The 14,954-nt window shown below is 41.0% G+C and overlaps 1 protein-coding gene across 4 annotated transcripts in view; it reads right to left on the bottom strand.

The window, feature by feature from the left end:
- Positions 1-19: 19 nt before the first annotated feature.
- The window catches only part of npas2 (neuronal PAS domain protein 2), a 41,532-nt gene continuing 26,597 nt past the window's right edge, over positions 20-14,954 (bottom strand). For 2 of the 4 annotated variants that reach the window (XM_047606926.1, XM_047606925.1), the window contains exons 4-22: positions 14,205-14,359; positions 14,011-14,102; positions 13,724-13,813; positions 13,208-13,328; positions 12,052-12,165; positions 11,816-11,934; positions 10,938-11,020; positions 10,741-10,847; positions 10,470-10,617; positions 10,209-10,293; positions 9,994-10,120; positions 8,387-8,484; positions 8,182-8,268; positions 7,541-7,741; positions 6,047-6,253; positions 5,654-5,838; positions 5,302-5,394; positions 5,004-5,214; positions 20-4,022 (exon numbers count right to left, since the gene is read on the bottom strand). In XM_047606926.1, coding sequence (XP_047462882.1) covers positions 3,798-4,022; positions 5,004-5,214; positions 5,302-5,394; positions 5,654-5,838; positions 6,047-6,253; positions 7,541-7,741; positions 8,182-8,268; positions 8,387-8,484; positions 9,994-10,120; positions 10,209-10,293; positions 10,470-10,617; positions 10,741-10,847; positions 10,938-11,020; positions 11,816-11,934; positions 12,052-12,165; positions 13,208-13,328; positions 13,724-13,813; positions 14,011-14,102; positions 14,205-14,359 — 2,548 coding nt within the window. In that variant the 3' untranslated portion in view covers positions 20-3,797. The remainder of the gene's footprint in view (positions 4,023-5,003; positions 5,215-5,301; positions 5,395-5,653; positions 5,839-6,046; positions 6,254-7,540; positions 7,742-8,181; positions 8,269-8,386; positions 8,485-9,993; positions 10,121-10,208; positions 10,294-10,469; positions 10,618-10,740; positions 10,848-10,937; positions 11,021-11,815; positions 11,935-12,051; positions 12,166-13,207; positions 13,329-13,723; positions 13,814-14,010; positions 14,103-14,204; positions 14,360-14,954) is intronic. The other 2 variants (XM_047606927.1, XM_047606928.1) reach the window with 2 other exon arrangements.

The raw sequence follows: 14,954 nt of genomic DNA, 5'->3' as shown, positions 1-14,954 counted from the left end.
TCTCACTGAAACATCAACATTTAGGTGGAGCACAGTGGAGTTTAATGAGCAGAATTTCCCTCAACCACCTTCGCAAGGCATACAACATGAACAATGTGATAACAGTGAATTTGTTTACAGACGTGGACTGAAATCTTTGCATGATGTGTTTAGGTGAATTAAGGGGAGAAAAATCTACCACTGTCTGACAGGGTGATATACTGCAAAACTCTGTTGGTTTTTCCATAATAAATGAAGGAAAGCGAATCTCGTCATCTATGGCACATGTGAGTTGCTGGCTGAACTGAACCTTAACGGGCCGTCTCTCTCACTGATAACTCGTGGAACTATAGAGATGAATGAAGGGAGACTTGTTTCAGCTGTTTAAAAAAAAAAAAAAACGTTTTGATGATGGTGTAAAATTGCACTTTTTCTTCTGACTTCATTCAGTTTGCACTGAATTGCCTTTAAAGCAGCGACTGCGCAGCTGCACAGCCGCACCCTGCCGTTAAGGATTCTTCACTTAATATTTAATCTTGTTTACCAATCATCCTGGTCAACATACGACCCTTGACCCCAGAGGTTCTGTGTTCGGGAGAAACTAACACAGTTCCCATGCAGTTAAAGTCCTGTGAGATCATTGTAATCATAGACTTCAGTTGACACATCTTGTACCTTTTTTTTTTCCTCCTTTTTTCTGTTCTTTTTTAGAGAAAAAGGATACTGTCAATATCAACAGCTGAAGGAATGTTAGGGCGTTTTCATTAAAAAAATACTTCCATATAATTTACAAGGTACAACAGCTTATTTTACACCTCTATATACATCGTACATCTGTCCTGAAACATTTAAAACAGTATAAATTAACATTCTTCTCTTCAAATTGACATTGCACATAGAAAAGTGGAAAACTGCACTGAACATACATCATGCTGAAAGTGTACTAGCTGACAGCTGTCATCCAGTATGAACAGCAGTCTCCAATGGTACTATGATGAATTGAACTTCAATATATCCTGATATCAGACTCTTGAATATTCCGGTGGCTTTTATAAAGTGTAGCACAAGAAACGGCATTATCAGTGTTTCTGCTGAGCTGTGTGGGGGAAAAAAATCTAAGCAGAACGTTTCAAAATGTTATGCCATCTGTCTGATTGTCATTAAAAACAAAACAAAACAGCAGTTTGCTCTTTTCTTAGTTCTTCCTGTGTATTGTTCAGATGCTAATCTGGTCGATATACTCCAATCCTCTCTGTAACAACTGTAATCTCACATAATCTCACCATTATTACAGTACCCCAAACTGGTAACACGCTGACAAAATGCACAACACAGCTTTACAACTTAAGCCAATGAATATGCTTGTATCCGCTTAACTTTATATTGTTGAGATAAGGAGTGCAGTTATTAGAGCCGATTAGCAGTTGCAAAACATATTGCGGCAACATTTCCTTCCCCGCACTCCAAAGATGGACATGTAAATAGACACCATCAGAATGAAAAGATTGTAACATGTTGAAATAGTGACTGGCGGAACGTTCCATACGTGAATACATTATTCTCGAATCTGGTTTTCTTCCCACGTTGGAGGCTGCTAGATTTTCAAGGTAAATGAAGCATGTGCTCATAATATTTGTATTTAAATGCATTTGTCGTAGGGGGCTTAGAAATAAGCGGACATTTTTCTTTAAATGTTCAAATAAACAAAACAATACTGATCTGACCAGATAAAGATAGTAATGCTGTTTAGGTAGAATCCGTTCTGATGTTTCAAAGATCTTCAAATCCCTAGTTCCACTCTTCTGCTGCCGCTTGTTATATTGTGGTGTAAAACATAGTTGAAGTCAGAAGTTTACATACACTGAGGTTGAGTTCTTTTTTTTGTTTGTTTGTTTTGTTTTTTTAACCACTCCACGAATTTCATATTAACAAGCTATATATTTGGCAAGTCAGTTAAGACATCTACTTTAATAAAGATTATTTAACATATAATATTATTGTCATTATCACAATTCCTGCAGGTCAGAAGTTTATATGTGCCTTTAAAACTGATTGGAATAGAAACTGATGTCGGTCTGCATCTTACTTTCTTGGAAAATATCCTCTAGTCTGACTAAACCTTCGATGTCCTCTGTTAGGTTTAGAATTAAAAGAGGACAACCAAATAACACAATCCTGACCACTAAGCATGGGGGTGGCAGCAGCATGTTGCCCATTGTTTCTTCGAACCCAAGCATCCTACTACACCTGTGTCAAAGACAACAAAGTAGAGTACATGCCAGTGCTACAAATCTGACTGCAAACTGGGAATGTGATATATGAAACAAATATTTTCCTCTCTTATTTCTCCTTTCACTTTTTCACCTCACTTTTTTTTCCTTTTTTTTTTTTTTTTTTTAAATACATAAAGTAGTGATCTTGACTGACCTCAGAAAGGTTTAAAGTATTTGGCTATAGTGTATGTAAATTTCTGACTTGAACCATACTATTAGCCACATGCTAACAGTTTCTATGAAACAATGACAGGGAAAGACCAGAGTTGACCTTTCAATGTCTAAATGAACACAAAAAAAAAAACTATTTTAATCTTTGTGTATAAAAGTAGTTTCTTAATCATATATTGTTTGAAATATACATGTAATAAATAGGGATTAAGTAATAAATGAATCTTATCAAGTACACTAGAGTTCATGAAAATGTTGGGATGTACTAGGCATGTAAAAATCATCTGACATATATATATATATATATTTGTAATATATCCCAATAGAAATCTAGATGTATTTTATTTCAATCTGATAAGGAAAATAATTCATTATGACCTTTATGAAAATAAAACATTGTATTCCAAATGGACCTGAGCTGGATTTTTAAAGCCGTAATCGGACAAAACCATCAAACCGTACCATGGGCGCACCATGGCTGAAGGCACATTTTTCTCTCTCTAACTCTCTCTCTCTCTCTGGTAGCTGTTTATCATTTGAGGACTCATGCTGCCCAGCTCAACTCCAGAGCTCTGATAGCTGCAGGACCCCTTCTTCAGATTGAGGCTTTAAAAATCTAGATGGAGCTTCCTAACATTTGGAGAAAATCCCGTTTATTAGTTTCCTACCAAACCTAATGTTCTGATATGATCGTCTAACCAACTCGCCAAGAACATGTGAGTAAATCATTGTTTTGGGAACGTTATGGCAGCCAACTGAAATGTACACTGATGTAGAATCCTCATGTACATGAATCCCTTTATTACATTAACTACTTTCATTGGAGGCAAAAATAATATCATGTGTCAATGGGGGTGGGGTGTTGAGTTGGAGATTTCAATAGTAATCAAATTCTTCTTAAACTGTTATTTATGGACAAAATAGAATATTAAAATATGGGGGGAGAGGGGAATAAATATTCTACTCTCGGGGAAGGGGGTAGTACCAAAGTGCAAACAGACACTTAGAAGGAAACTCTGTTAGACAAAAACTTCCACATGTAAACATGTAAAGTGTCTTCTTAAGAGCTTTGATAATCCACTTTTCCAGCAGTTGGACTGGTGGACGCCTGAGTGCTATGCAGCCTGGTGATGAAGGCCCAGCGCCTCAGACTCTCCAGATCTGGTTTCACTTTAGAGACGTATGGACTGGCTTCTTCTCAGCGGGCAGCTTCACATCAAAAGTTCGGTCACCACAAGCGTTTTCTTTTTTTCCCCCCACTTCTCTGAAGCAGAACTCCGCATCGAGTTTGACTTCACAAATGCCACAACTTGCTGCCGCCTGCATGACGACGTCACAGAGACAGATCTCGGTGCTCCAACAAAGTCCACATTGCTACCGCGTCAGCATATTTCGGAAGTCTGAAACGCTGCCAGTCTGGTTTTGGGAATGTTGGTATTGTCTTTGTTGCTGCTGCTGTGGCTGCTGCTGCTGTGCAAGTGGCAGTTGCTGCGTTTGTTGCTGCTGCTGAATATAACCCACCCCACTGCCTTGTTGTGGGACATTAGTGGTGTGTAAGAATGCTGGAGTAGATCCACCATGTACAAGTCCTTGAGTCATCTGTGGACACAAGAGAGAAACTATAGTTTTAATTTAAAACACAACCCTAAACTGTACTTTAGGTTCACAAGTGAAACAAATATATTGTAACGTGAAGGCACCAACTCTTAGCTTCATGAGAGTTACAGTATCCAGCATTAGCTTAATAACAGAGCCATTGATTCAACTGTGTCCTCATTCTGAAGGCTGTGGTTTGTACTTTTGAATTGTATTGTGTTGCACCGACACATTTGTATTATTCTGGAAACCCCATTTTAGTCAGTGGGCTAGGTTAAACAACAGAAACACAACAGCGTTTCATTCAATCCAGTTTAACAGCACCACAAACCCCATCCTCCAAAATGACCATCCAGTTAAATTCTCTCCTCTCTGATGCTGTTTCAACATGAACTGAATATAAACAGTCATGAAGGAGGATCTGGTGAAGGACTGTTACATTAGAATGAACTTATTTTCACTAATATACCGAAGGTTTAGGTATATCATAATTTGTCATAATGTAAAATAAAGTAATGTGACTCCTCCATGGTGAGGAAAGTATGCAGTCTTAATGTCGTTTTGGTCTACTAGAGAATAAATCCCTGTTCCAGATTTGATATTGTTGTCCTCCACACATGACAAATAACGCTTTTGACGTTCTTTCTTATTTCATCTCACAAAACATTTTGCACCAAATCTACATGGCACATTCCTAAAAAAAAAAAAAATTCAACGTTTAAACACTTACATCTTACCAGGTCACATCACAGTTTGAAAACAACGCTGAGGTTTTAGAATTGTACGGCAGCTTGTTGCTGTGGTAACTAGGTATTCAGATGCAGTGTGATACCTAAAATGTTCATAAATTAATCAATATAAAACCATGGGTGATTGCACGGAGCAGAATTGTACAACAATCCATCACAAATTGCTGATATTTAAGTGGAAAAACCTACTTCCTAGAAAGCTGTTAGTAAGATGCTGAGTAACACGGCGTCATACCTGAAAGAACTGCTGGGGCTGCTGGAACTGCAGGGAGTGCTGAGAGGCCTGAGGCTGAGCGTGGTAGGCTGACTGAGATTGGTGAGTGATGAAGCTGTTGTGTGGGATCATTATGGGGGACGTGAAGACCGGAGAGGGGACGAGGACGGCGTTGCAGTTGACCTGCTGCATGGAGAACGAGGGGCCGAGGAGCTGCTGATCCAAGGTGTATCTGTGTTGGTGGGGGAAATGAAAGAGTCACGCACAGTGTGACATAACAGAACAAAAACCTGACGTGTCGCGCGATCTGACTACTCACAGGGTTTGGGAGATGCCCATGTTGCACTGCGAAGGCTGCGAGGTGACGCTGCTAGTGGGAACCAGCGTCTGCATTGGCTGGTTGAGGAGCATTCTGCAGGAAAATAAATCTGTCAGTGGAAGAACTCATTCTGTGCTGTGAAAATAATCCTCTATCGGGAAAACACGCTCCTTTTTATTTGAGCTGATTGACAAATACATGGATAAATGTCCATGCCTACAATGCTACATTTATTTCAACCGAAGTGTTTTTCCTGCAAAGCTGCATAAAGTTAGTGGTGACATTAACTGTGTGTAGTGCCACGACTCTGTTTTCTCCCTGTGGTTTAGACTATAGTGTGTCAGTTCCTCACCGTAGCTGTCCATCTTGGTTCAACTGGCTGTCTGTGTGTCTTTGGTTTGCATCCTGCTGAGGCCTTGTGTTGGTCTGAGAGAACATCATGGGGTTGCTGTAGAAGGGCATCGTCAGGCTTGTGTTGGTCTGCACCGGTAAACTCACCGCCTGCGCCTGGCTGCTCCGAGCGATCCTCTGCTGGCCCTGCAATGAAGCCAAGGAGACAGACTGATCAGTGTATATACTGCCAGCTAATAAAGCATCAATAATCTTACTTATATGGGTTTCATTTAGTGTCATGAATTGACCTTCACTTCATCCAATATCATATTCTTAACATTACAGAACTGTTTTCCACATGGGTGTTTTTTAATTCACTTTTGTAAATATCTTTTTTTTCCCAGCTCTGTACCTGTGTTGATGGTGAGCTGTTCTCTCTCAGGAGTGAGCGAGGGGATGAGCTGTGAGCCCCACAGGCTGGCGAGGGTTTAGGGTGGCCAGAGTGCTGCCTGATGACTCCTGACTGGCTCTGCTGCGCCGGCCTCCCGGGGCCCTGCTGCTGGGGCTGCTGCTGCTGGCCCTGACCAAAGTCATTGTGAATGGGCTGCTGTAACAACATCTAACACACACACAAAAACAAACGATATTAATTTAGCAGTGGTGACATAAAACTAACATACAAAAGTCTAGGTCATGTACTAGTCAGTGTGTGCCTCTAGGTGGGGCAATTTCACCGTTCCTATAACATTTGTGAAAGAATGGGTCGCTCTCAGGAGCTCGGTGAATTCCAGTGTGGTACTGTGATAGGAGGCCACCTGTGCAGCACGTCCAGTCGTGAAATTTCCTCGCTACTAAATATTCCACAGTTAGCTGTCAGTGGTTTTATAATGAAGTGGACGTGACTGGAGTGTCAGGCCACGTAAAATGACAGAGTGGGGTCAGAGGATGCTGAAGTGCAGAGTGCACAGAGGTGACCAACTTTCTTCTGAGTCAATCACTACAGACTCCAAACGTAATGTGGCCTTCGGATTAGCTCAAGAACAATCCATAGAGACCTTCAGGGAATGGGTTTCCATGGCCCAGCAGCCGCATCACCAAGTGCAATGCAAAGCGTGGAAGGCAGTGGTGTAAAGCACCACCACTGGACTCTAGAGCAGTGGAGATGTTCTCTGGAGTAGCGAATCAAGTTTCTTCATCTGCCAATCTGATGGACCAACCTGGGTTTGGCCTTCGCCAGGAGAACGGGACCTGTCTGACTGCACTGTGCCAAATGTGAAGTTTGGTGGAGGGGGATTATGTTGTGGGCTTGTTTTCAGAAGCTGGGCTTGGCCCTTTAGTTCAGTTCCAGTTAAAGGAACTCTGAATGCTTCGGCATACAAAGAGATTTTGGACAATTCCATGCTCTCAATTCAGTTTGGGGATGGCCCCTTCCTGTTCCAACATGACTGTGCACCAGTACACAAAGCAAGGTCCACAAAGACCTTCTGTCAACCTTATAGAACACCTTTGGGATGGATTAGATGAAGACTGTGAGCCAGACCTTCTCATCCAACATCAGTGTCTGACTTTACAAATGATCTTTTCAAAGAATGGTTCAAAATTCCCATAAACACACTCCTAAACCTTGTGGAAACCTTCCCAGAGGAGCTGAAGCTGTTACAGATAGATACTTTATTCATCCCTACGTCACATGGATTTAGAATGGGATGTCACTTAAGTTCATATGTGTGTAAAGTCAGGTGAGCGAGTTCCTTTGGCAGTATAGTGTACATGCTGATTATTTCATAATGTCTACATTAACATCTCTGGCTTCCTCAGTGCACAAAACTCACACACGCAATACTACTTCATTACTTCTGACTGAGGAAATGAACCGAGCTGTCTGTCTTTTTTGTGACAACGCTACCTGTAGATTAGCAAGGTGAAGCTTCTCCTTTATGTCGTGCAGCTCCTGCTGCTGCGTCTTAATGTCAGCTTGCAGAATGCGCGTCCTCTCCTCCAGCTGCTCCTTCAGCTGGTTCATTACACCGAGCTGAGGCTGCTGCAGCTGATACATAGAGGTCTGCTGCTGCTGCTGCTGCTGCTGCGGTTGTTGTGATTGCTGTTGCTGGAAAGAAAGCAGACATGAGAGGAAAAAACTCTTTTGTAGCCCGAGTTTGTTTGTTGCGTTTTTCTGCAGGAAATTTGGCCCAGTTAGCATGAGTCATGGTATGGTTTGTTCTCGTGAAGGTGAAAGCACATCAATCTTCCAATTTTTTCTTCTTTTTTTTTTTCCTGTACAACAGAATTTACAATTGAGACATGGCTGAAATGACTAATTTCTTTGACAGCTTCACTGCACAAGCCATACATACAAATCATAAAGGAAGCATATCAGATATGATCTTGATTTTGTTTTAACACAATCTTATGACAGGGTCGAGAAGAACTGTTCATAGGCAGAAGAAGAAGTAAACACATACAGCGGCAACAGTCATAACAGTAAGATATTGTAAACAAACTGGAGCGAGGAAAGCAACATGCAGGAGAGGAAGTCTAAACACGAACCATTGTGGAGTGATTGCTGCAGGTGGGAGAAACAGGGAGGCTCATTTGGGGAACAAGGTCAAAGGAATTTTGTCTTTGTGCCAAATTCTACAGGGAAAAGGAAGGGGAAAGTTTTACAATTAACACAGTGTGTGACTCAATAAAGTGTTGTCATTGTGCAGTTGTTTCCTACTGATCATTTTATCTATATATAGAATAAACTGACCTTTGAGCCACTAGGTTGGAGTCTGGCAGATGTCTTCTCGGGCCCCATGGAAGCAGACTGCCATTTTGGCGTGCAGGCCTCTGAGTAGGAGTTAGCTGCTGCAAAACAGACAAGTTGGCTCTAAAAACACTCAGTCAAAGTAGCTGTAATCAGTGTTTTTCCCCTGTCACCTGCTAGAGGATAACAACAACAATGGTGAGTAAACACCTTGATTCTCTACGTATTATACTAGCAGGATGCTGTGGGATCTTATTCTCGTCTCTTTATCTGTGAATCATTGAAACCTTCCTGCAGCACCATTTCTACGTAGCATATGTGGTTTTATTTCTTGATTTTCTAGCTCTTGTGTTCAGTCCCGCTTTTTCTTTCAACTGCCATTTCTTATTGACATTTTGGTCAACAAAAACTGACAGAAGTTTTGCATCAGCTTCCTTTACAGAATCTTAGTCATAGGCCTTTCAAAAATGAATCATGTGCTTCCCCACAAGTGCTAAGCAAACCTCAATCACTAGCTCAAAAAAGGAAGCAAAGGGCCAAATATTGCACTTCCTCAAACGATGACTCGATGCTGACCTCATGTCAAAACGGTCAACTTCACAGCAGAATTACACATCCTTACAGTCAGGTACCCTTAAGCTAATTCCCTATTAATGGCAGTTGTGCATAATTAAATGTTGTGCTTCTTTTTTGGATTTAGGCTGCTAATTAGGCAGGCACTTCCGATGTGGCGACGGCTAGAGTCACCACACTGAGATTCAAAACCACTACGGAGGGTTCTTCCACCGTTATATTTTAGGTAGAGCGGTACTGTCTAGCTTCATGCCCCTAATTGTTTTTTTTGTTGTTGTTGTTGTTTTCAGTTGTCAAATTAGCATTCATCAGATAGAGCTGTTTGTAACTTAAGTGTGACAGTGTGCCATCACAAATCCCCCTGAACCCACTAAAACCTTCATACAACAAGAATTAAAAAGAATCACATTTCTTTCCCTAAAAGGTGTTACTACTAACTGATATGAAACGCTATTTTTTGGTTGTATAACAACGCTGCTGATTCACGAGCCCTCGGTTGCCACCTCATTCTGCCACTGTCTATAACCCACAAACTTGTGAAGCATTCTCTGCAGCACAAAAAATATCCACATGCCATTTTCTAACATTCATCTTCCCTGAATATGTCTTCATAAATAATGAAACAGTATATACAGTATGTGTGGGTTCAAGGAAGATTGCTCCACAATGTTCACTTTTTATATCCAGCAACTGTAATGATGTGGGACTGCTGCTGCGCATTCTTCATAAATATGCAGATGCGAGTGAAGTGGTTTTGTCAATTAGGTGGTGGGTGGAAGATCAGCAAGTCACAGAGAACGTGGCTCAAACAAACAGGTTGTGCTAAAGTAAGACACCTTTCATCATACACGTGAAATTCACAAGTTGAAACCAGTGAAAGAAGGTTAATATGGCGTCATATTGTTTAGAAAAGAGAAGCCCCCTTTTTAAAGCTGCATTTAAATACCAGATTTTTCAGGCCTACACGAGCATCATTTCTGTAAATAATGACCCACTGTAAAGTGAGTTAGCACTTTAGGGAGCACAGGATGACTCACATGCTGAGTCTGACAACGCTGTGTGGGAGGACTTCCGGGAGCTGTGGGAGGAAACCGAACGTGCACGGTTGTTTCTGTCCGGTGGTGCATCCAATGTGGAGCAGATGTCCAAGTACAGCTCCTGAGCCTGGAACACAGAGTTACGTTCAATACAGCGTTATAGCTGACCTCATTACTGACCCTGAACATCACACACTCTATGTAAGAGCTCTCACCTTCACAGAGGAGGGAGCTATCTCAGGTGGAGACAACTCTTCAAGGCCAAACTCTCTCCTCCTTTCAGCTCGCACTTCAGCGTAGCTAAACGACAACAGGCACAAAGAGTTACGTGACAAGCACAAACTTAACACAGACATATTGTTGTATTTTGCCCAAGCCTAATACACAATCCTAATCCCAGGACAGTGGAAAACACACAAACATCCTTCCCTTGAGAAATGCTATTAGAGAAAATCCAAGAACAACAGCCAGCTTACCTGACAACAGTGTGAGTACAGACGATGAACTCAGGTTTGGAGTTCCACTGGTGGTAAGTAATGTAGTAGTGAGTCTGCAACCAAATCCACTGCTGACCTTTGGTCAGGAAGCGATAATAGCAGGATTTACCCTTTCCAAACTGCATTACTACAAAGAGAAAAACGTCAGGGCAAATTAGTGCTCTGTTCAGGAATCACAAACAGACTATTACTGTGCACTAGTACAGGAGACATCTATATCTGGTGGTGCAGACATACAGTATTTACTTACATTGTTGGTGACACTGGGCTATGAGCTCCAAATCATCCACATGATAGTAATCATAGCCAGAAGTTCCAAGAACCTCAAAGGGTAAATAGCCTATGATTGGTGAAGCTCTGAAACATAAAAGAAGATGATGTACATGCAAGAACTATCCTTTTTAAATAAGCAGTCTGTAGAATGATGGGATTATAAAGCTCTTTTACCTGTGATCTAAAAACAGGAACTTCCATTCAAGGCTGTGTCTGGAAGTGAATTCATCACAAGGATCTTCCACATTGCACAAGTCCTAAACGAAAACAAAGTCAGAGTGAGAAAGAACTCATTACGTTTTCACTTCAAAGACAGGAAATTAGTAGCAGCATGAGTAGCAGACAAGCCGATGCATTTGTCACGAGTAAATTAGCGCAGGATGTACAATAGCTGCTATAGCTTCTAGCACTGGTAGCAGCCTCTGACAATTTACACTCTGCTAACACTTCCCATTCAGAGAGTTTGCTCTGCATATTTACTGAAAGCTCTGTATGATGTGTACATACGCATTGTGAAAACCAGCAGATAAAAACTAGTACAGAACAGAACATATCTGGTTAACAGGACTTTAACAGAACCTGTCAGTTGTAAACAGTATTATTTGCACTTTTGTAAATGCTAACATGGAACAAAAGTGAATCCGTCCTGAGCCATAACTCAACATGTGCCATTTCCAAGGTTATAGGTTAAGTATAACACTGTTGTTTTGATGTGGATGATATTAAAAAATCCAGTGGAGCCATGACCTTTATTTACTTCTATTACTTGACAAGAACCCACGTCTGAACCCGCAGAGCACCTTTGGGATCAGTCACATCCTAATGATGTACTGCTGGAAGTACACCATGTGCCGCACTGGACCTTTGTGTCACAACAAATTTCCAGAGAGTTCATGAAATAATACAGGAGGTACAGACCAAAATGTGCCCTCCCTCAGACAACATCCCTATTGTGTCACGGACCCTAACTCGCTGTTGCCATGCTGTACGCTTTATGCCTCTGGGAGTAATACAACCAGATTCATGCAAAACAAACTGAGACCTGGTCTTACCTTTAGAAATTGTGGAGTGACTAATCGTACAGTAGCAATGAGGCAGACCTGCTCCTCCAGCGATGACTGCAGACTTCTTGGTAACGTCAATTCAAGCCCATTACAAGAAGACGTAGGCACTGCGTGACGAGGAACATATTTAATCTCATGCAGTTTCATAAGTTAATACTAAGTCGAGAAGATCTGAATCAAAGTTTACTAAAAGCACACAAGGTGCATATTTAAAGAAATCTTACCATTGTTGTGAAACTTGAAATCTCCCACAAACTTGACATACTCATATACGGGTGGCTCCTTTGGGTCAATGTTACCTCTGGCTAGATGACAGCAAAATTCAATATGTGCCTCACCTAAAAACAGCACAAGGTGTTGTCATGGTTACTTCCTATAAATAATAACCAATAATTTCTTCCTGATAACCTTCTAATGACACAGCAACAACACGGCAGCTGCAGATGTGCAGTGTGAAAACAAAGATTTAAATCACACTTCAGCAGCCGTTGGAAGAGAACGAGTTTGCTATTAAACATTAAAATAATCTTAACAAAGGGTTAAGGTTTGTATAATTTTTTTTTTAATACAGTAATTATTACATGTATGACATCCACATTCATTTATGGTTTTTAACAGCCCACTTAAAGGACAAGACTACTGTGTTCAGAGGCAAATGATCTTTTCCACGAAAGAACATGAAAAGAGTTGGTTGGACTAGTCAAGGTTCTTTAGCGCCCCTTGAAGATGTCTTTTATTTATATTCAGTCAATAGAAAAAAAACCTGATCTTACATAGCAATTTGATGTTGTAAAGAGGCAAATAAATGATGGATGCCACTAGTATTGAACCTGAAAGAGGGTGATGGCTCCTGACATGACTTTGTGACAGTTCAGGCTTCTGAGGACAGGCTGAGAAACCAGTAACTAACCCTGTATTATCTTCCCCAGGAAAGCCCGATAGCAACAAAGGATTAAGGTCAGTGTCTTGAGTCTCCCATACTACATTGCTTTGGATTACTGTGCTAGCATAACACGGACTGATTTAAAGTCTTAACTATGATACTAAGCAAGCTCCTATTATTAGCTAAAAGTCTAATCATAGACACTAACTAATCAGCAATCCAATAAACTACAAACCCCAATTCGGCAACCTGTTCTATATATAAATAGTTCAGTCAGGAGAGACCTTGGAGAGCCTCAGAAAACTGTATTTTGACTCAAAAGTGAAAGATTGCAAAAAGAACTGCCCCGTAGTCATTGTTTCTGAATACATACTGAACCTTTGATCTCCTTTCATGGGAAACAATCTACAGCTTTAACCTTTCCACTTCCGCTGTGCTTCAACTTCATGACCTAGACGCAGTGTGTGTGCAGACAGCCCGCCCAGCAGGATACTCACTGTCAAGGAAGTCAGCAGCAATGGGGTCAGTCATCAGCATGTGGGATGATAGCAGCTTATACACCTCCCCGTGTTCCCGCTCCGGGAGGAAATTCAAGATATTTTGGTCCACCATATCTGACTGATGCAAAAGGATCGATAAATGACGGTCAGCCTTGGTCAAAGGAGTGTGTCATAAGCAACAGCGTGACATAATCATTGCACACTAGGGATCTTAACTTCTGAAGGGTACGGGTTTTAATGCTTGGTCTAGAGCACGACTACGGTTGTGTCTTTTTGTTGCCAAAATTTACTGAAATAAAAATGAAATGAATACTGTGAATCACTTCAGATCATAACATGTAACTGGTCTGTTCCTAATCAAGAGTCATTTCTACTTGGATGGCAACATGTCCATTGACAAACATGTTTGGATGAGAATGAGCCTGAAGGCGAAGCGAGCACAAAATAAATTCAGTGCAACATCCAAACAATGCAGTGTTAGCAAGAAAGTGAAAATAAAGCTCTCCCATTTACCGGTAAATGGCCCATAAGTGAAGACACACTGTCAGATACGTATATGATGTTGCCATCTGTAGTTAATGCAACCAAGAAACCATCTAGGGCCTGTAAGAAGAGGGAGAAGGTTGGTAAGGGGTTACAGTATATTGAACAGTGTAGTGTAAATGAAACAATGGCAAACTAACATGCTGCTGTTAAATATAAAACTCATCATCATCATCATCATCATCATTTTGATTTTCAGTATTACCAGTTTCAGAGTTAAATGCGTTCTTATACAAACACATCCTTCTGAGCTTTACCTCCAGCATTAGCTGAGTGAACTCCTCATTACTGAGGAATGAAGGCTTCCAGTCCTGCCTCACATCACACGTTTCATTTTGTGCAGTGATGTCTGAAAAAGATGGAAGTTGAGTAAACGATGATAATTAAGTCTGCAAAAGACTGAAACTAATGAGAGTACGCAGGGTATACAGAGTGCATTGTAGTTTCCTACCTTTCTGTTTCTGCAAGAAGTCAATAGTCCTCTCCAATATGGTGGACTTATCCATCTTGCGTGGATGGCCTTGACCCTGCAGCATGGTGCAGAGCTCCTTGATGAGCACATTGAATTGGTCTCTTCTCTTTTTTTCCGATTTGTTACGGGATGCCCTGAAGCGGTCAACAGATGAAAGCAATCAGCGGAATTGCAAGTGAAAAACCAGGCCAATTAAACATAGTGTGGTTTAACTATGTCCACACTGCACATGGAACAATAAAGGCAGTTCAGCATAAACAATCTCACAGAAAGAAAGAGAAGAGCGATGGATCACAGCAGCACAAAACTAGTGTGTTGTGTGGTAGATGAATACAGGTCTACAGCCTGCATGTTTCTTTTTTTCCCATCTTTTCCTACTAATTTGTATTTTCTTTCTTTCATGTTGATATCCAAAACACTAAAGTTAGTGGACCATTTTTATTCATATATGTGAAGAGAAATCCTCCATAGTCAAGTAGTGTAGAGCTGTACCAAAAGAGATCAGTAAAGCGTATTAAGTTCAAAATGAATAATCCACTGAGAATGCAATTCTACATCTACTGTAAAATGGTGGTTTAGGCTAAAGGAGCCCAAACCACAATATAGCCCTATTCACACGAGATTAGTTTTACCTAGGGAGGGTAATTTGTAACAATCGCAGAGGTCGTCTGTGATCTTAGTCCTGTGCATATCATCCATGTTCGTGATTTCTAAAGTAAAAATTATACT

This window comes from Mugil cephalus, chromosome 15 (genome assembly GCF_022458985.1).
Source record: "Mugil cephalus isolate CIBA_MC_2020 chromosome 15, CIBA_Mcephalus_1.1, whole genome shotgun sequence".
In the NCBI taxonomy this organism is placed as follows: Eukaryota; Metazoa; Chordata; class Actinopteri; order Mugiliformes; family Mugilidae; genus Mugil; species Mugil cephalus.
This window is presented reverse-complemented; position numbering and strand designations above follow the sequence as displayed.